Source organism: Dendrobates tinctorius, unplaced genomic scaffold (assembly GCF_039654945.1).
Source record: "Dendrobates tinctorius isolate UK_male_01 unplaced genomic scaffold, ASM3965494v1 ptg000213l, whole genome shotgun sequence".
Lineage (NCBI taxonomy): Eukaryota > Metazoa > Chordata > Amphibia > Anura > Dendrobatidae > Dendrobates > Dendrobates tinctorius.
This window is the reverse complement of record NW_027361880.1, coordinates 7329157-7351422: the sequence shown is the minus strand read 5'-3', so window position 1 is coordinate 7351422 and position 22266 is coordinate 7329157. Positions and strand designations below refer to the sequence as shown.

At 44.7% G+C, this 22266-nt stretch overlaps 2 protein-coding genes across 7 annotated transcripts in view; one reads left to right on the top strand and one right to left on the bottom strand.

Annotated features, from left to right (window-relative positions):
• The window catches only part of SF3A1 (splicing factor 3a subunit 1), a 47620-nt gene extending 38664 nt beyond the window's left edge, over window positions 1-8956 (bottom strand). The window contains exons 1-3 of one of the 2 annotated variants that reach the window (XM_073554816.1): window positions 8726-8956; window positions 608-723; window positions 270-471 (exon numbers count right to left, since the gene is read on the bottom strand). In XM_073554816.1, the coding sequence (XP_073410917.1) occupies window positions 270-471; window positions 608-723; window positions 8726-8779 (372 nt within the window). In that variant the 5' untranslated portion in view covers window positions 8780-8956. Of the gene's footprint in view, window positions 1-269; window positions 472-607; window positions 727-8725 lie in introns of both variants that reach the window. The other variant, XM_073554815.1, reaches the window with a different exon arrangement.
• Window positions 8957-9146: 190 nt separating this feature from the next.
• Window positions 9147-22266, top strand: part of CCDC157 (coiled-coil domain containing 157) — a 61907-nt gene continuing 48787 nt past the window's right edge. Inside the window, exons 1-6 of one of the 5 annotated variants that reach the window (XM_073554819.1) lie at window positions 9147-9298; window positions 12774-13026; window positions 14564-14815; window positions 15923-16085; window positions 17041-17635; window positions 17706-17783. In XM_073554819.1, the coding sequence (XP_073410920.1) occupies window positions 14568-14815; window positions 15923-16085; window positions 17041-17635; window positions 17706-17783 (1084 nt within the window). In that variant the 5' untranslated portion in view covers window positions 9147-9298; window positions 12774-13026; window positions 14564-14567. The other 4 variants (XM_073554818.1, XM_073554817.1, XM_073554820.1 and 1 more) reach the window with 4 other exon arrangements.

Genomic DNA, 22266 nt, shown 5'->3' with positions numbered 1-22266 from the left:
ACCCATGAATGGCCAGCTATGTCAATTTTCTCCTCTCTGCAGCTACTGTTAACTGCACCGGAACAAAAATAGAGCCATCATCTTCCAGTTGAGTATGATTCCCTTTTATCAGATTCTTATGGTATTCCCTACATACAGGTATATTAATGTTTGTGTGTGGAATCCACTTGTAAATGAATGTAGCCAAAGTGTGTCATCCACTTTGCAAACTAATTTTTAGAAAATGTCTAAGCTGCGGGTACAAGGTATCACTGGCTATGGCTGCTTACCTTTTGAGGAAGTTGCTGTATGGACTGTTGCTGCTGCATGACCTTCGGAATGGCTGCAGATGGTTCCTGTGCTTTTCCCTCTTTGAATTCATTGACTTTGTGACGGTAGTAGGCATGATATGGATCATTTGGGTTTAGGAAGTTAAACTTAGGGTTGTTGATTTCATTCTGGCGGATTCTGGCCTCAAACTCTGGGCCATTCCTGGAGAATGATAAATTTCATACTACATTTAACTATTAGAAACCAATCGGGTAGTCACAACATTATGAAGACATGGCACAACACATGTTCATACGTTAAGTAGTCAGAAAGGTCAGCCAAATAAACACTCATTTACCTTGCCACAAAGCTTGCAGTCTTGTCAACAATATTCCTGACTTCTGGCGGCGGGTAGATAATTCCCACAATGGGCTTAGATGGAATGACCTCTTCCTTCTTTTCCTCCTCCATCTGCTGCTATAGAAAGTGTAAAAACAGTGAGTAACATCACCAACTGAAGTCTATACAAAGGTGACGTGAGAACTACAGGATAGTCTGTCTGCCTGCCCATCTGCACAGTGTGATAACTTGGCAATGTCAAGATATTTTTTAATGTGGAAACAAAAAAATAAATAAATAATATATATATACATACATACACACACATACACATATACACACTGTATATTAACATCTACAAAAAAAAAAACCAAAAAAAAAAAAAACACACTGACAAATGTAATTTTCTGATGACATGGCCTTTAAAAGCTTCTGCTGACTCCTAATCAAAAGGCGAGCAGACATTAATTGCTTAGAAAGATGAGGTCTTAAGGGTGTGTGCACACGTTGCAAATTTTTTTATGCAGAAAAATTCGCATCGCTTGGCATAAACCACAGGGCAAAACGTATGCAGTTTTCCCTGCGGATTCTTATACTTTGTCCAACGGAACTGATGCAGATTCTAGCGCGGTTTGGGCTGTGCGGAACTGATGCAGATTCTAGCGCGGTTTGGGCTGTGCGGAACTGATGCAGATTCTAGCGCGGTTTGGGCTGTGCGGAACTGATGCAGATTCTAGCGCGGTTTGGGCTGTGCGGAACTGATGCAGATTCTAGCGCGGTTTGGGCTGTGCGGAACTGATGCAGATTCTAGCGCGGTTTGGGCTGTGCGGAACTGATGCAGATTCTAGCGCGGTTTGGGCTGTGCGGAACTGATGCAGATTCTAGCGCGGTTTGGGCTGTGCGGAACTGATGCAGATTCTAGCGCGGTTTGGGCTGTGCGGAACTGATGCAGATTCTAGCGCGGTTTGGGCTGTGCGGAACTGATGCAGATTCTAGCGCGGTTTGGGCTGTGCGGAACTGATGCAGATTCTAGCGCGGTTTGGGCTGTGCGGAACTGATGCAGATTCTAGCGCGGTATAGGCTGTGCGGAACTGATGCAGATTCTAGCGCGGTATAGGCTGTGCGGAACTGATGCAGATTCTAGTGCGGTTTGGGCTGTGCGGAACTGATGCAGATTCTAGTGCGGTTTGGGCTGTGGCGGAGCTGATGCAGATTCTAGTGCGGTTTGGGCTGTGGCGGAGCTGATGCAGATTCTAGTGCGGTTTGGGGGTGGGGGTGGGAGAGATGTATGTATGTATGTATGTATGTATGTCCCGGAAGGGAAACTGCAGCAGCGGAACCGCAAAAAAGAAGTGACACCCTGCGGAAAATAAAACGCAGCAAATCTGCAGCAAATTCCACAGCGGATTTGGTTTTCCATAGGTTTACATGGTACTGTAAACCGCATGAAAACCGCTGCGGATCCGCAAAAAAAATCTGCAACGTGTGCACAAACCCAAGGAAAAAAAAACAAAAACCTTAAACTGTTTTTCTTGTTCAAAATCTCAATTTACAAAACCAGTTCAATATTTACAGAACAAGTAACACATGAACACATTCAGGAACACTAAGGGTATGTGCACACTTTGCGGTTTCTGCTGCGTTTCCGCAGCGTTTTTGGCTCTGCAGAAACGCAGCAGATTCTGCTGCGTTGTACAGTACCTTTATTTCCTATGGAAATAAAAAAAAAAGCTGTGCACATGCTGCGTTTTTTTCCGCGCGGTTTTGCTGCGGTTTTCAAAACGCAGCATGTCAATTGTTTGGTGCAGAAACGCTGCAGTTTTACACCTCATCCATTATGAGGTGTAAAACCGCAGGGCAAAACCGCAGAAAAACCGCAGCACTTTGTCCTGCGGATTTCCTGCGGTTTTCTCTACAAAATCCGCAGAGACGAAAAACTATGTGTGCACATACCCTGAGGGTAAGTGCACACGTAGTTTTTTGGTTGTGCAGATTTTGATGAAAAATCCGAAGGACAAAAGTCCTACGGTTTATCTGCGGATTAGCCTGCGGTTTTGCCCTGCTGTTTCACACCTCATAATGATAAGGTGTGAAACCGCACAAAGAATTGACATGCTGCGGATTGTAACCCGCAGCAAAACCGCACGGAAAAATCCACAGCATGTGCACTGCGTTTTTTTATTTCCATAGGAAATAAAGGTACTGTACAACACAGCAGAATCTGCTGCGGACCCGCAGAGCCAAAACCGCTGCGGATCCGCAGCAGAATCCGCAGCGTGTGCACATACCCTTAGGCTATGTGCCCACGTATGCAGAGAATTTCTGATAGAAAACCGGACTCCTTCCCAGAAAACGCACGTTTTCTTCCGAGCGTTTATGCGTTTTTTTCCCGGATCGGTCCCAGTCTCATAGAAAATAGCTAGAAATGTGGAATTTTCCATGAAATTAATAAGTATGCTGCATTTTTTTGCGCGATGCGTTTTTTTCCGCAAATATGCACAAAAAGTGAGGAATTCATTAAAATGAATAGGAAGCTTCTTTTAAGCATTTTTAAAGCGTTTTATTTGGTAAAAACGCGAAAAAGATGCGAAAAAAAACGCTTACGTGTGCACATACCCCTAGGGTATGTTTCCACGATCAGTAAACGCTGTGTACATCCGCAGTGTCAAACCCGCAGCGTCCAGATATTACAGTATAGTGGATGGGATTTCAAGAAATCCCATCTCCACTATGCGTTCAGAGATGCCTCCGGCTTCCCTACGTAAACAGACATGCGGCACGTCTTTCCAAACCACAGCATGTCTATTTATGCTGTGGAGATGCTCAGTCTCCGGAGAGTAAATTACCCATAGGATTGATTTAGATGCGGTAAAACCGCATTATCTTTACAGTCACATGCGTATTAAGTGCACGAACGCAGCTTACTACGCATGTGAACTAATTTAAATAATGTCTTACCTTGTGCCACAGTTGGAAGTTCGCGTCCACTGCAGTTCTCTCGATGAGTTCAGCTGACCGCAAGAGCTGCTGTGCATGTGACCGCCGGGGACATCTCCAGTCACTAGCCAAGCTCTCACGATCAGCTGACCACAAGTATTGCAGTGCAGGTGACCACCGGTGACCAAGTTGTCTCCGGTGAACACCTTCAAGCTCCACTGTGTCTGGATGTCAGGCTGGATGGTGGCATAATGCCACCGTTCAGCCAAAGGCATCCAGGTGTAGCAGAGCTGGACTCGTCGTGGGACAGTAAATATATATCTTCTCGGTGGATAGATATGGTACATTGTTGCTTTTTTATTTTATTTCTCTTACAGGAGAACGAGGGCTTCAGTGGAATAGGCGATGCAGTAAGTATGATTCAATTGAGAATATTATAGGAGTCTGTGTGATTATTTCGAATAAAGGACAGTATTGTAGCTGTGTCTTTATTAACCATTTAACTATAGGATTAGTAATAGCTAGATGTCTTATAGACACTTCTCCATTACCAAATCGTGGGCTTGATGTCACCAGACAACACAAAGGTGACATCAACCCCACCAGCCACCGCCACAGGGCAAGTGGGAAGAGCCGGGTAAAGTACCACAACTGGCACATCTTTGGATGCACCAATTGTGGGGCAGCTACGGGCTGCTATTTTTAGGCTGGTGGGGGCCAAAATCCATGGGCCTCGCCAGCCTGAGAATACCAGGTTGCAGTTGTCTGCTTTTTCCTTGGCTGGTTAACAAAAATAGGGGGACCCCAAGCTATTGTTTTTGGAGGGGATCTTACTATTTTTTGCTAACCATCCAAGGTAAGCAGACTGCTGTGGCCTGGTATTATCAGGCTGGTAAGGTTCATGGATATTGGATCCTTACCAGCCTGAAATACCAGTCCCAGTAGTCTGCATTACTCTGCCTGGTTAGCAAATATAGGGGGACCAAACGCCTTTTTTAAATTATATATTTATCAAAAAGGAGGGGACCTCTCTCTGTGCTTTCCTTCAGTTCCTGTGCCGTGTACCTCCAGCTATGTCACAAGATTCACCATTATGTAAATTAGTACACATGCATAGTAAGCTGCGTTCCCGACCGATCTGACCGACTCAACTGAAGTCAATGGGTGAAAAAAAACAGCGAGAACACACGAAGAATTGACATGCTGCGGATTTAAATGAACAGCAATTACTGAAAAGAAAAATACTGATCACGTGCACAACACTTCAGGATTCTCATCGACTTTGCTAGAATAAGGTATTCCTAGCATTTTTGGGCCAATTCCGAGAAGAAAAAAAAAAAACTGCACCATATGCACACAGCCTTAGGATAATGTGTACATGTCAAGTATTTCCAGCAGATATTTCTACATAAAAATGTGGCACAAAATATGAGCCTTTGAGTGCATTTTTATGTTTTTTCTCCCCCATTCATTTGAATGGGTGATAAAATGCTGAAAGAATTCACGTCACAAATGCAAAAAAAAACAAAAACGCTTTGATGGTTCAAAACTGAACGGAAAAATTAAGCAGCGTGCGTATGACATTACAGAAATCTTATTCACTTTACTGATAGTGTAAAACGCTGTGTTTTTCCACCGCAAAAACGGAGCGTGTAAGCAAGCCGTTATTTTCAGGAGTGCTATTAAAAAAAAAAAGATGAAACATTGGCCACGTGTCTAACTCTATGTATTGATATGATTAATCTTTTAATCTTATATTGTTGCTGGATTACTATTTTAGCACTCTCCAGTCTTACTGTATCCACCTGGGAGCTGGCCCACTGACCCAGGCACAGTCAGGAATGCAATCCATAGATGCGGACCTAGACAAGTGGCAATAGATGATAAACGCTGGGAAAATGTACATTTCTACACATGCAGTATATGTATGATCTGCTACTGATATCATGTAATAAGTGGACAGAGCTCGCTAATACACCATTTACTTACACACACATAAGTGAGGTGTGGGAATTTTTTTCAGCCCTAATCTTTGGTGTTTGGGGCTGTATTGGCACACTTGCGGAGGAAGGATTAATATTTACCTGACAGAATATTCTCTTCATGATTATATTACAAGAAAAAGCAAATTACTCAATCCCCCTCCATTTGGACAATTGTCAGTCACATTAGGACACCACCCACTTGGGACCCCTTCCGGAGAAGCAGCCGACTATGCCAAGCGGCTATTCATCTAATTGTAATATATATTCCCTGCAGTCATTGCTTCTGCAGAAATGTTGAGCTGCCAAATCTTCTCCATTTAGGCTGAGTTCACACGTGGCGTTTTTTTCCCGTTTCCGCGGCGGTTTTAACCGCGCGATGTTGCCGCGAAAACGCGAAAAATAAGCATCCCATGCATTCCTATGGGATTCCGCAATGCTGTGCTAATGCTGCGGTTTTTACCGCAGCCGATTCGCTTCACGGTAAAAACCGCAGCATGCTCATTAATTTGCGGAATCGTGGCGATCCCGCACCCATAGGAATGCATTGTTCCGCTTATTTCCCGCATGTGGCTGTGCCCACCATGCGAAAAGTAAGCAGAACATCTGCGGATGGTACCCACGGTCCGGAGGAGAGGAGACTGTCCTCCAGGCTTTCGGTACCATATCCCTGTAAAAAATAGAATTTAAAAATAAAAAATATTGTTATTCTTACCTTCCGGCGTCCCGCGCAGGCTTCCCTCCTCTCTCCACGCTCCCGTTCCCAGTAATCCTTTGCGAAAATGCCAGCGATGGCATCTGTTCTCGCGGGATCGCGAAGTCTCGCGGTCATTCGCGCAACGTCATCGCGAATTACCGCGAGACATCGCGATCCCGCAAGAACTGACGTCATCGCGGGCATTTTCGCAAAGGATTACTGGGAACGGATGCGCGGGACGTCGGAAGGTAAGAATAACACCCTTTTTTATTTTTTTTTTTACATTCTATCTTTTACTACTGATGCTGCATAGCTAATTACGCTTGCAAAATGCTAGTTTTTCCGCGGGAAAATCGCGGGAATTTAAAATGTGATTTTCCCGCGGACTGGAATTCCGGAATTCTCGCGGTAATTTCCGCGAGAGTTCCGGTACGTGTGCACTTAGCCTTACAATCCCTGGAGCCATATCTGCACCGTTCATATTAACCACTGAAAGTTAGAATGATTTTTTACATCACAGCATTTGGTGAGAAATAACCTTTTCTGTTGTTGCACTGTATTTATTTATTTTTACATTCAAGATTATTTTATTTGTTTTTGAGATATATATATATATATATATATATATATATATATATATATATATCCCTTTTCACATGTAAAGCCCCATGGAATAAATGGCGCCATAATAATAAATGAGAATATTGTGATCTGTATGCCAGTATGTCCATTAGGGATGTGGAGTCTGTAAACCAAATCACCTACTGACTCCACAACTCCTCAGCACTGCCTCACTACTGAGCATGTACATAAAGTGCAGCACAGATTCATCTCACCTAAACCTCAGACCCCCCAGCACTGGTCACTACTGAGCATGTACATAAAGTGCAGCACAGATTCATCTCACCTAAACCTCCGACTCCACAGCACTGCTTCACTACTGAGCATATACATAAAGTGATATACATAAAGTGCAGCACAGATTCATCTCACCTAAACCTCCAACCCCACAGCACTGGTCACTACTGAGCATGTACATAAAGTGCAGCACAGATTCATCTAACCTAAACCTCCGACCCCACAGCACTGGTCACTACTGAGCATGTACATAAAGTGCAGCACAGATTCCTCTCACCTAAAAGCTGAGATCTTTAGATCAGGAACAGGACAGACATTTATAGGACATTTCACAACTTTCCCAAATTATGAAAAAAAAATGTACAGCACAATCTGCACTGAACCCAATTTATTATATATTTTAGGAGTCGGAGTCAGTCCATGTTATTCAGACTCCATATCCCTGGTTCCTATCCTGTACATCCATGTGCAACACCACTTGTGCTGTCCGTATGGTATCAGTACCGCACACGGACATAATACGTTAGTCTTTACAAGCCTTTAGGTTTATCCCGGAGTGTCTATCAGCCATATCCTCTTCCTTCTCCTCTCACTTCCTCAAACTCAATGTGGACAAATCTGAACTCATCATTTTCCCCCATCTCACAGATCTTCCTGACCTATCACAATTAACAACATAACACTTTCCCCCGTACCAGAAGTCCGCTGCCTCGGAGTAACTCTTGACTCTGCCCTGTCCTTCAAACCGCACAAACTCTTTCTACCTCCTTTTGTCGCCTCCAGCACAAAAATATTTCCAGAATCCGTCCTTTCCTCAACCTGCTAAAATGCTTGTGCATGCCCTCATCATCTCCAGCCTCGACTACTGCAACATCCTTTTCTGTGACCTCCCTAAGAACACCCTCGCACCTCCCCAGTCCATCCTTAACTCTGCTGCCCGACTCATTCATCTCTCTCCTCGCTACTCCTCCACTTCTCCCCTCTACAAATCTCTTCAGACTCCCATTCCCTCAGCGTATCCAGTTCAAATTACTAATACTGACCTACAAGGCCATCTAACCTGTCTCCTCCATATGTCTCTGAACTAATCTCCCGATATCTTCCCTCACGTAATCTCCAGTCCTCCCAAGACCTCCTCTCCTCCACACTTATTCGTTCCTCACCTAATCGCCTCCAAGACTTCTCCCGAATAGCCCCCATCCTCTGGAATTCTGCGCCCCAACACATCCGACTATCAACCACATCTGGATCCTTCAGACGGAACCTGAAAACCCATCTCTTCAGGATAGCCTACAGCCTGCAATGACCCCGCTGCCTCCTCATCACTACTGGAGCTACCGCCTCACCATCACTGGAGCTGCTGCAACCCCCCAACCTACTGTCTCCTTCCCCACCATCCTGTAGCATGTAAGCCCGAAAGGGCAGGGTCCTCTCCCCTCTGTATCAGTCTGTGATTGTTAGTTTACTGTGATACCTGTAATTTGTATGTAACCCCTTCTCATGTACAGCACCATGGAACCAATGGTGCTATATAAATAATAATCACGTGTGAAGTAATGTGCTCCTCACACACTGCGCACGCGTGGCCCTATAGAAACACTGAGGTGGCGGCCGCGACACTGACTGCCACAATAAATGCTACCGTTATACAAAGCTCATATACCTGTCCGCCATCCGGCGCCTGGGGCGCTAGCAGCTGTACGGGTCCCGCCGGCATGTTGTCGTTATCGTCCTCCTCCTCTCCCGGTGCGCAGGCGGAAAAAGTCCAACCAAAAACACCAAAATGGCGGCAACGCCTGCGCGATAGGAGCTGGCAGAGAGGAGGAACGGGGGAAGGGCAGTGGAATGTACCACTATGAAGCTACAATGTGCAGTACAGAAAAAAAAACGTTCCTAATCAACATATAAACAGACTGCTAGACTACGTGTACCTATCCATGTGCATGCGCTCAGTAAACCGATATCACAAGATGGTTTATAAAGAGCTTACAACAAGGTGATATCACTCCACCCTCTATGAAAATGGAACGTTCCAAACTGCAACCGTACAGAGGTGTTCTGCGCACGCGCACGCCATCGGTCGCCAATCGCAGGGCGTCGTTGTCATGGCAATGGCTGTGGTTTATGGCTGGAGTAGAAGTCTTCGATCCCAACTGTCGTGCGGATGTATGTCGCATGATACAGCTAGCAGCGACAATTAGTCGGGGCTGTGTGCCGCGTCCTGTGCCTTTCCAGTGTAAGTGTGGGTTGTGTCCGTGGTCATCCTCGGCGCGGCGCTGTCTGACCCCTGCTGGCTTGCCTTCCAGTTCTCACACTGATCTGCTACTATTGGGGCACAATGGGCCAGATTACATGATACACATCGAGCTTAGACTTGGTGAGGCTGGTGTACTGACTCTGAAAATCCATGTTCCAATAGCTATATAATTAATTAATTAAACAAATGAGGTAGAGAACAAGCAGACAGCACACATACACATCCATACTATTACCCAGGCAGCGCTCTGTATGTATACGCACGCAGCACGCCTGCTGGGTATATTGGGACGACCTATCGGACGACGTATCAAACCAGTGCGACAAAAAAAAGCTGAATTAATAGTCCAACGTACAAGATGTAATGGATCAATGAGATCTCTTTATCACAAGTGGGCGCATACTATAAGAATCGCAACAATCAATATATAGAAGGAACAAATTCTGCAGATGGAGCCCACAATCATTGTGGAAGGTGTAAGTGTAAAGGAGAAGTGGGTTGCTGTCAGCTGAGGGCCACCCCGTGCCCAGTGGGTAACGGGCAGAGCAGGCATAGTGCCCGTGAGATGTATACATACTAGGCTATAGATAACGCAGACTTCCACCATGGCTGTAATAGCGTCACTAGTTCGTGTTACATGAGATGCATTGGAAGACCAGCTGCCCGCAGTAAAACACATTGTGGACCTTCTCGAGGTTCCTGCAGAGAGTGCAGCTCTCACCCCTCACGCCCATCATTGATAAAGGGGTTTTATTCATCCATTACATGGGATCATTCTTTGAGAAGGCTTCCCTGCCTGATATTAAAATGAGCGTTTTACGAGTTCAGCTCTGGCTGGGTGAAAAATGCTCAGCTAAATTGAGGATTGTATGGCCATTTCTGAGAGGGGTTTTTAGACTAAGTACACCAGCTTCATCTGGTCCGGGAGATCTCTTTAGTAATGCGGTTTGCTGTCTTATGTTTTGTACTTCATAATGGTGGTCTCGATCATAGCTCTTAAAGGGATTGTCCCGGACTTTAACATTGATAGGTCATCAATGTCTGATCCGTGGTGGTGTGACACCCAGCACCGATCAGCGGGTACTGCACACACCGGGAGCAGCTATCTGCTGCAGACTCAGAGCGATCACTGACCGCTGCTGCCGGCGACTCAGCTGCTCCACGTCTCCAGTGTAGCTCTTCTTCTTCCAGGCTGCACTGTTGATGAGCGTGACTTTCGACATCATGCTTATTCACAGTCCGCAGTTAGGCAGCGATGAGCCAGCTGTCAATCAGTGTGACGTCGGCATTTGTGGTCCATCAGGAAAGCGGTAGAGAAGCCGCTGATCTGTCGACATGACGTTAACAGAAGCCACTGAATCGCTGGAAGGAGCTGTCGGTGCCTGTTCTGAGCTGGCAGAGATCGGTGCCAGGCTCAAAGGGCAGTTAGTTGGCAACTACCCCTGCCTGTTAGTTCTCAGGCAAAAAGTAAAAAATAATTAGTTCTGGATCCCTCTTTTAAGTGGTGAGAAAAATTTGGTTTGTGATAATCTTTTCCGAGACCTATATATTTTTTTTCTTCTGCTGTTGATGGAACCGGATAAGAGCTTGTTTTCCAAGTTCTGAGCTGATGGTTTATTGGTACCATTTAGGGGTATGTATGACTTTTGGTTGCTTTTTGTTGTATTTTTTAGGGAGGGGCGGTGTACAAAAACCCACAATTCTGATGTTTTGATTTTTTTTTCTCCTTATAGGTAACTTAATTTTATATCTTGATAACCAAGACTTTTAAAGATGCAATGATGCTAAAAATATTTTTTATTCCTTTTATTTCTTTATTTTTATGAAGGGTAATTGGGGGGTGATCCTTTTCTTATTCTATATATACTGCAATAATGGGGTAAAATCATGGTCTTCTATGAAGCCCAACCATTTGTATTCTTAGGAGTACCGAGTTGGCAGCCATGGGCGTCTCTGGCAGGGTCATGGCTGCCATGGTAACCCACTGGTACCCCTGTGATCTCTCCATTTAAGTGATGCTGTTGCAGATTGACAGCAGCATCTAAACATTTGGTGAAGAATTAATTGATTCAACCACGACATCATAGTAGCTCAAAATGTATCGACGTAGAATCCAAATGTAACCAGTGTATATAAATATCAGCACCGTAAAAGGAAGACGTGCCCATCACATATGTATGGATAAAGGCACTCTGTACGTATGGCAAATATACATGTAACAAAAATCAATAAAGTTTAATCCGCCTAAACAACTCCTGTCGCGGCGACATTGTCACATGCTGCAAAGTGCTCTCCACCCGGGAGGATAGCACTTAGACAGGGAGGATCAGTGGCTGCAGATGTAACCTTCTTGTCAAGTCGTTAGGATAGGTAATTTATAATGTAAGTCTTTAAACCCCTTTAGGAAACCTGTCACGCAATTCACGCTCACGAAACCGCTGGCAACATGATTCGCAACCAGGCATAATATTCTCTGAAATACTTAAAGATACTTATACTTTCAAGATCCGGCCAAGTGACTATTACCGCAGACAAGACTAGTCTGGCCGGCTTCTCCCAGCTCTGCTAGAGGTTATTGACCAGCCTTTCCCTCCATAGGGAGAGATCTGTCAATCACCTCTAGTAGAGCTGGAACGATCCTGCAAGGGACGCAACCGGACTCGCCTCCGGCCAGATCTTCAAGGTATATTTTCTCTAAAACTCCAGATTATTTCAGAGAATATTGTAGTACTTTCATTCATGCTGCCCGAATATTGGGCACCGTGAATCTTATGTTATCTTTACATAACCGCATGGTTCTCGACTGCAATGTGTGAACAAAACTTTCAAAATCCCTTTGAGTATAATGTAAGACATCTGGCTGCAGCTTATAGATGAAAAATCCAGCGCTGATATGGGCATCCATTCATGCATGCTCTGCCTCTGGTACAATGAACGGGGAACATAAGATGTTAGTCTCGCAGTGCGTATCTATGCATTTTATTTAGACAAATCCCAGAGTGCACAATAAAAGGAATTGGAAGCAAAATATAGAAAATTATAGTAGTTGTAGTGGGGAAATTTTTCTTAAAATTTTGGAAAATGTTTATTTTTTGTTTAGGACGTGTGCAGATTTCAGACGGTGTTGTAGATTTTTTTAATCCATGGCCTGCCTACTGTTCTGCAGATTTTCCATGCATTGTCAGAGGCGGACTGCATCTTCCTGTCCAACTCCGATAGCTGTATACTGCCGAAAATGATGCACGACAGAGCACATGGTGACTGTGTCTGCACCATTATAGAAGAATATTTAGAATTGAGAGTCTTCAGTGGTTGATACCTTTTAATGGCTAACTGAAAAGATGGTAACACATTGCAAGCTTTCGAGACTGAGTGAGGACTCTCAATTCTAAATATTCTTCTATCTACTGGCTAACACGGTACAAAGATATATATCTTTCCTGCACCATTATAGTCAATGGATCATCAGCGCATACGCCAGATTCCTGTTTTGCGGGGGCTTCAGACGTAAGTCCCAGCGGGACCACTGAATGTGGTAGAAAACTCAGTGTGAAATTGCCTTTACAATGAGACGTAAGCCCCCTTCACACATAGCGAGATCGCGCAAGATCGGCCTGGTCCTTTTCTCGTCTTCGACTTCCTGCTGGCGCCGACAAGTGACCCCATGGACGCGGGAGGAAGTAGTCACCAGAGCTGCTGTCTGACAAGTAAGTTACGACCGCCGACCGCTGCTACGTCGCTGGTGAGATCTGCCTGTTTGGCATCTCACTAGCGACCATTTAGCGATACACCAGCGATCCTGACCGGGTTGTAGCGTTGTCGGGATCGCTGGTGCATCGCTGTCACGATCCAGATTGGATCCTGACAGATTAAATGCACAATGTAACCTTTTTTTTTTTCCCTTGGCTGTGTGCCAAAGGTGGTTTTGCCCCCGGTGGCCATTAGGGTCATTGCACTGTGGTGATTTCAGTTGCAGTTTTCCCCCCCGGTGGCCATTAGGGTCATTGCACTCTGGTTACCTTAGTTTGTGCACGTAATTATGTAACAGGTGTGATTGCTCTATAAGAGAGTATCAGGTGTGTTAATCACTGTTGGTGATAAGTTCCTCATTTGCAAGCAAGCCTGGGTAAAGAATGGATCTGAAGGAGAGTCACGGGCAGCCAAGTCAGAGTGCCAGAGTAGCAGCTATGGTGTCTGCAAGGAGGGCTGGCATGGATTGGTGGAGTGTCAGCTATGGTGTCTGCAAGGAGGTCTGGCATTGCTTGGTGGAGTGGCAGCTATTGTGTAGAGCTGCACTCAGAATGCTAGACTCGGTTGCTGAAAGCTGGACTTAAAATGTTGGAATCTTTGGCAGAAAAGCTGGACTCATTTGCTGGACTCTGTTTTGGGACAGCTGCACGCAGGTGTGGACTCTGTGCTGCACTATGGTGCTGAGAAGATCTGTTTCTGGACAGTGCACCCAGATGTTGGACTCAGGGGAGGAAAAGATGCACGCAGGTGGTGGGCTCTGTTGCTGGGAGCGTAAGCAACAGAGCAAAGCTAAGTGGTGTTCCCAAAGTCACTTTTCCTTAGGTGTGTTTAGTGCAGTGGTGGGATTAGTTTCCGCACCGACCAATTCCCTAGCGAGGGTTTAGGTGCAGGGCGAGTCAGGGTTTTTAGGTTCCTGATCAGCACCCGGTGCGGAACCGGCCTTGGGAACGTTAGGAGTGTAGAGATACTAACTCAGGGGAGTGCAGGAGGTGTCCACTTCCCCGTTCCCTATCGCAGGCCACCATTGTTATTGTTACCCAGGTTTTCCCTATTCCTTTGGTTGTATTAGTTACCGGCCTGCGGGCCGCGTCACACTGGACAGTTACATGGGCCGCGTCCTGTTGTATCAGTTACTGGCCTGCTGGCCGTGTCACACAGGACGGGGCACGTGATTATCGCTAAATGTAACGGTACCTGTAGCACCTCCTTACAGTGGATGACACAGGATCCACCAACTGATCCTGCTCCTCCTCCATTCACAATGACATCTCGTTGGTCGGTGTGAAAATCACAAGATTTCCTTTTTTTTTTCCTTTTTTCCGAAAGATTATATACGGAAAAAATGCCCTCCTCAAATCCCTGCCCCCCACAAAAAAATAACAGAAAAATCTTTTTTCAAACAGTAGATAATTTCCTGATTACACATTCCCTTTACTTGTTCTTTCTGTCTGACTGTATAAATATATATCGTATATGTATCTGCTCTTATTCTAGAAACATGACCTGCTTGTTGGGAGATCGTACGTGCATGGAAAGTCTAAGAAAGGACATTACTGATCTTCAGGGTACTCTGATCGACGTGTTCTCCAGAGTTGGTGCGGTACGGTTCCCGTCCTGGAAATTCCCCGATAAGACGTCCTGTGATCTAGACCTGGTGCAGCTGTTGGATAGATATGATTATGTAGAGGATGATACAGACTACACGCAACTCTCGCACATGGTATTATTGGAGCTTGTGATTGACAGGTATGGGAAATCCTCCTTTATGTCTCAGTGAGTTACTTGAATCCTAACGGTTTAGTAAGCCTAGTTTACAAAAATCTCCTTAAATTGGATTAAAGTAACAAGTCCCTAGTATGGGTGAATTATCTCACCTGATTGGATCTAACGATACCCACTCCAGGACCTGGTCCCCACAGCTTCCCTACTGACTTGTGCTTGACACCGTACAGCATTTTCTGTTCTGGCACATCATCAGTAGTGTATGAAGGGGGCTGGCTGACCGGCTCATTTTAATAGCTAAGCTGCCTATGCAGAGAGTAGCGGGGCTACCTTAGCTACTTAACTGACCAGACAGCCAGTGCCCGTGATGATATGCTGACACAGGAAAAACCGCACTCAACGGCTGGTAGATAGAGTACTTGTTTTATTTCTCATGCGTCGGCATAAGCGGCTCCAGTACTTGAAAAGAAGTTAGCCAACAATTCGTCCCCCTCCAGACCTTGTTCGTAGCAGATGAGCACATGTAGCAGGAGCAGCTGATAGACGCCCATGTCAGCCACAAGCCGGTAGGGGACCTTCCAGGAACGGGGGTCACAACCAATATATGAGATCAAGGCATCCTGGATAATTGCCCTATATTAGTAACTTGTTCTTTTAAACACATTGAATTTGTTAACTGGACATCACCTTTAATGAGCAGCTACTTATATACTAAATCTGGACAGCTGCCTTTATTATATGTACATATTGATTCCATTGGTCATGTAAACCACAGCTCCTAAATCATTTATTGGTGGCCTCACATCTTAGGTAACTGTCAGATGAAAGATCATTTGGCCAAGAGCTTTTTTCCCTTTTCATCATACACAACTCAAATGAATATGTAATGAGTTCTCCATGGGGAGAGAGGAGTAAGCCACTGTCAGACATTTCCATTGGCGTTTTTATTCTCTCTGAGAACGAGTGATCAGAATTGTTGAAAGGGAAGAGATTATGGCGGCCCCATCAGCGATCAGTCATTTCTCACTTTCCTGTGGATTAGATGTAACTGTCTACTGTAGATTTTATTTTACTATAGGCACAATGTTTAGCTTCTAACCTCGATTGATAGCCCTGGGTTTCTATGTCCAGATTGTTGCTGCTCCTTCAGAGCTTTGAGGTGTACACCGAATTAGTAAGAAGTGATGGCAGCTTCACACCGACCCAAGATCCTGGACCCTCAATGTCAATAGGACTGACAGTCCGGAAGTATTGGAACAACATGCTGAAGTTGGGAACACTTTATCAAAAAGCAGTGAGTTAAACCTCAATCCTTCATAAAAATATATATTTAGTACTAGCTTGGCTCTTGCGAAATTTTCACACATTGGTCGCCGGGGGCACAGGCAATTTCTGAAAAAGCAAGCTGGACAAATGTAAATGTATTTCATGAGGTGATGAACACAGACAGGTATTTATATATGTAGATTGGTAATATAATTGTTTTGATAAGTAGAGGCCAAAAAATGTCTTCCGGTTGAGGTGCCACCTGCAGGTCATTGTTTCTTTCTGCAGGTTTATGAAAATGAATTTATAAACTGTATTTAGTGATAAAATTGTGAATGTGTGGTTTGTTTGACTCTTTTCTTGCTGAAGGGAGCAAGTTTACCTTTCAAATGGTGTATCATTTGTGTGTGTGGGGCAAAGTAATGAGCGAAAAAGCAGTGCTTATTTACAAATGTGTTTGCATATGTGACTCGCCTGCAGTGAAGTGGGCAATCCTCCAATTTGGCTGAAATAGGCTGGGCAAGCAGTTCGGCAAGCTGGAAAACCCTCAAAGGAAATGTTTGTGATGTTTGTAAGCAGCTTTGTGGTAGTATGCTTTGGGGTAATGTGGTGCCACCTGCAGGTCATTTTTCCTTACTGCAGGTTTGTGAAAATTAATGTTTAAACTGTATTTTGTGATCAAATCATGGATGTGTGGTTTGTTTGGCTTTTTTCTTGCTGAAGGGGGCAAGTTTACCTTTCAAATGGTGTATCATTTGTGTGTGTGGGTATACAAAGGAATCACCGAAAAACATTGTTTAGAAATAATAGAATAGATTCTACCATCTAATTCCAAGCCCAGTTAATAATATAGGATCCATTTTTACTGTGCAGTAGAACTGTTAGTTTGCATTTTGTAATCAATTTGCAGTTTTTCTGAAGATTTTGATAACTGTGCTTAGATTTGAATTCTGCTGCCGATTCACAGTTACTTTAACCTCCAGAGCCCAAGGACCCCAAAAGAACGGTTTTCTTCACAGAAGGCTCAGTCAGCCCTGACGCATGCAGAAATCAGCCATCCTCCCTTTACCCCACAGGAATCGGATGTTTCTGTTGCTAAAGACACGTGCACCATTGGCTCTCAGACATTAGAGTCAGCTCTTGTTCCCTGCGATGCTTGTGCCATTGTCCAGAGTAGTTTAAAAGAGGTCAGTGATGCCATTGTTGGGGTATGCACTAGTCAGAACTTGCCGTCCTCTCTTATAAAAATTCAAGAAGTTTTGCCACCTGAGGGCATCCTGTCTCCTTCAGAAATGCGGTATTGGGCCAGCGAAGAAAGCAAGGATTTAGTCCGTATTGGCAAGCACCTGTCCGAGCTCACGCAGCTCATTCAGCCTCTGAGAAATCAGTGTGAGGCTGCTAAGGTAGAGAATCAACGGCTACAACAAAACGTAGAGGAGTACAAGAACCAGCTAAAGCTCCAGAACGAAGAGCTGCAGCGACAGGCCAGTGTCCATGAGAAGAAGCTACAGGAGAAAGGGCAGCAGAACCAGGATGTAGTGGACAGGCTGGAGAGGGACAAAGATGAGCTCAGGAAAGGTAAGGGTTCACTTACTTATTTCATCCTGATCTATAGGAAGACATTAATATGTATTTATGCTTTATTTAGGGTCCGCAGTCCTAGAAGAAAGGGTCTCCATCCTGAAAGACGAGTTAATATTTCAGCACTCTACCATACGAGATCTGGGTAAGGTGGAGTCAAAATATATTTTACATAGGGGTATTTACAGATTCCTTAACAAATGTCACCCAGTATATAATGTGTTTTAGACGTTTTTACTCATCGCTAGTAGGGTAAAGTTTCTGTGACTTGGGACGTGAACTAAAATAGTCAAAATGCACCAAAATATTGTCCAGAGCAAGGGTGGGCAATTAATCTTCTCAGGAAGGCTACATGAGAGACCGTGACTGATGTGGGGGACCAATATGCTGAAAGTAATTCTGCTCATTATTAATATTAAACCTTATTATTTTATATTAATTTTAACACTTAAAGGGAACCTGTCATGGCAGGTAACCCTATTAACCTGCAGAGATAGGGGTTAGTCTGCAGGGTAATAGTGTTAGAAAGGTGCCCATTTGCCTTCCTGTACTGTTGCCGGCTGTCAGTCAAAGTTCTGCTCATTATTAATATTAAACCTTATTATTTTATATTAATTTTAACACTTAAAGGGAACCTGTCATGGCAGGTAACCCTATTAACCTGCAGAGATAGGGGTTAGTCTGCAGGGTAATAGTGTTAGAAAGGTGCCCATTTGCCTTCCTGTACTGTTGCCGGCTGTCAGTCAAAGTTCTGGGGCATACGGACAGCGCGTGAGCGGTGACTGTATCTGCGCCGCCATTCCTTTATGTCTGAAAACTGATCCTCACTGCATCTTAAAAAGGATGATTCCAACACGCCTCAATCTTACGGATACTTAAAAAGAATATGGACACTTATGGGGATATAAATTCAATACCTCCAAAATGGAAGCCTTACCTTTAAACATTCCCCTAGTACTTTAGAGATTTAATATCAAACTTTAAGTTTAAGTGGAATACTGAGGCCATTAAATATTTAGGGGTTATTTTCTCCTCTTCCTATAATAACATATACAACAACAACTACCCATCTCTCTTTGCAGAACTGAAGAGGCTGCTAAGTAAGTGGATGCCATTCTCATGGCCGGATAGCTTCAGTTAAAATGTCTCTTCTTCCCAAACTAATTTATTATTTTGAGACTCTCGCCATCAGAGTCCCTCTGGGGGAACTTAGGTCCGTACAAGCTGCTATAATGAAGTTTATTTAGAATGATAGCCAACATAGAATTCCTAGACAAGTTCTCACTTCCCATAGATCACAGGGAAGACTGTCGGTCTTGGATATTATTAAATATTATTGGGCGTCTACCCTAAGAAGGATTCCTTCGTGGGCTTCATTATGGGCCTACAATAAATGGACCGAAATTGAAGTTATGGCTGGCATCTAGTCACCCGAACTCCCTTTTGTGGACAACTAAGACTATTACAATACCATTTACCCTATTGGGCCCTATGCAGTTTCGAAGAGAAGTTTGGCTCTCATGTATGAAGTGCTGTGGTCTGGCTTCTCCTAGTTCTCCAATGATATCCTTTATCAACTTCTGATCCCAAATAGCTTAGAACCAACAATGGTCCATCCGTGGGATTTCTTCTGGACTTTTTCAGGTATGCGAACTTGGTTAACGGACACACTGGACATTATCTCGTTTGACCTTATTAAATCTAAATTTTCTGTAACCAATGGAGAATTCTTCCAATTCATGCAGATTAAACCCTTAGCGTCTTCACTATTTTACTCAATGAATGTCTCCCAACCAATTGAGTTTGAGAAGTTATGTAGAAGAGGCCCATCAACTAAGGGGTTGATATCTGATATTTCTAAGGTTATAAACTCTACTCAGGAGGTCCTTTCAAAGAAACACCCCTAAATGATTAAATGCACATTGATAAAGAGAATTACCATATATAGTCGTGTATAAGCCGACCCGTGTATAAGCCAACCCCCATAATTTTGCCACAAAAAACTGGGAAAACTTATTGACTCGCGTATAAGCCTAGGGTGGAAAATGCAGCAGCTACTGGTAAATTTCAAAAATAAAAATAGATACCAATAAAAGTAAAATTAATTGAGACAGCAGTAGGTTAAATGTTTTTGGATATCCATATTGAGTCAGGAGCCCCATATAATGCTCCATACAGTTCATGATGGCCCCATAAGATGCTCCATACAAAATACACTCCATATAATGCTGCATAAAGGTTAATAATGCCCCCATAAGATGATCCATAGAATAATATGCCCCATATAATGCTCCATAAAGGTTTTGGCCCCATAAGATGCTCCATAGATTATGCCCCCATAAGATGCTCCGTAGATTATTCCCCCATAAAATGCTCCATAGAGTATGCCCCATAAAATGCTTTATAGATAATGCCCCAATAAGATGCTCCATAGATTATGCCCCCATAAAATGCTCCATAGATTATGCTCCAGTAAAATGCTCCATAGATTATGCCCCCATAAAATGCTCCATAGATTATGCCCCATATGATGCTACATAGATTATGCCCTCATATGCTGCTCCATAGAATATGTCCCCATAAGATGCTCCGTAGAATATGCCCCCCATATGCTGCCCCATAGAATATGCCCCATATGTTGCCCCATATGCTGCTCCATAGAATATGCCCCATATGTTGTGTTGCTCCCATATACTGCTCCATAGAATATGCCCCCATATGCTGCTCCATAGACTATGCCCCCATATGCTGCTCCATAGACTATGCCCCCATATGCTACCCCATAGAGTATGCCCCCATATGCTGCTCCATAGACTATCCCCCATATGCTGCTCCATAGAATATGCCCCAATATGCTGCTCCATAGAATATGCCCCCATATGCTGCTCCATAGATTATGCCCCCATATGCTGCTCTGTAGGCTATGCCCCCATATGCTGCTCCATAGAATATGCCCCCATATGCTGCTCCATAGAATATGCCCCCATATGCTGCCCCATAGAATATGCCCCCATATGCTGCCCCATATGCTGCTCCATAGAATATGCCCCCATATGTTGCCCCATAGAATATGCCCCCATATGTTGTCCCATAGAATTGCTCTGTAGGCTATGCCCCCATATGCTGCTCCATAGAATATGCCCCCATATGCTGCTCCATAGAATATGCCCCCATATGCTGCACCATAGAATATGCCCCCATATGCTGCCCCATGTGCTGCTCCATAGAATATGCCCCAATATGCTGCTCCATAGAATATGCCCCCATATGCTGCTCCATAGATTATGCCCCCATATGCTGCTCTGTAGGCTATGTCCCCATATGCTGCTCCATAGAATATGCCCCCATATGCTGCTCCATAGAATATGCCCCCATATGCTGCCCCATAGAATATGCCCCCATATGCTGCCCCATAGAATATGCCCCCATATGCTGCTCCATAGAATATGCCCCCATATGCTGCCCCATAGAATATGCCCCCATATGTTGCCCCATAGAATATGCCCCCATATGCTGCCCCATAGAATTTGCCCCATATGCTGCCCCATAGAATTTGCCCCATATGCTGCCCCATAGAATATGCCCCCATATGCTGCTCCATAGACTATGCCCCCATATGCTACCCCATAGAGTATGCCCCCCATATGCTGCTCCATAGACTATGCCCCCATATGCTGCTCCATAGAATATGCCCCAATATGCTGCTCCATAGAATATGCCCCCATATGCTGCTCCATAGATTATGCCCCCATATGCTGCTCTGTAGGCTATGCCCCCATATGCTGCTCCATAGAATATGCCCCCATATGCTGCTCCATAGAATATGCCCCCATATGCTGCCCCATAGAATATGCCCCCATATGCTGCCCCATATGCTGCTCCATAGAATATACCCCCATATGTTGCCCCATAGAATATGCCCCCATATGTTGCCCCATAGAATTTGCCCCATATGCTGCCCCATAGACTATGCCCCCATATGCTGCTCCATAGAATATGCCCCCATATGCTGCCACATAGAATATGCCCCCATATGCTGCCCCATAGAATATGCCCCCATATGCTGCCCCCATATGCTGCTCCATAGAATATGCCCCCATATGCTGCCCCATAGAATATGCCCCCATATGTTGCCCCATAGAATATGCCCCCATATGCTGCCCCATAGAATTTGCCCCATATGCTGCCCCATAGAATTTGCCCCATATGCTGCCCCATAGAATATGCCCCCATATGCTGCCCCCATAAGATGCTCCATGTATTATGCCCCCATATGCAGCTGCTGCAAAAAAAAAATGCCATGCTCACCTCACCTGCTCAGGACCCGGCACCTGAGATATTCACTTGTCCGGGGTCCATCGCTGCTCACCACTGTCTGTTGCTTCCTGTGTCGGTGACTGTTCAGCCAGCAGAGGGCGCAGCGCGCACTAACCACGTCACCGCGCCCTTTGCTGCCTAAACGTCACTGACACAGGACGCAACAGACCGCGGTGAGCAGCGATGGACCCCGGACAGATGAATATCGCTATACTTTCCCCCTCCTGGCATGGTCTCTGCAGCCCCGCTTCTCCATGGTATCCCTTCCTGCCTTCAGCGATCACGTGGTATTGCTCATTACACTCATGAAT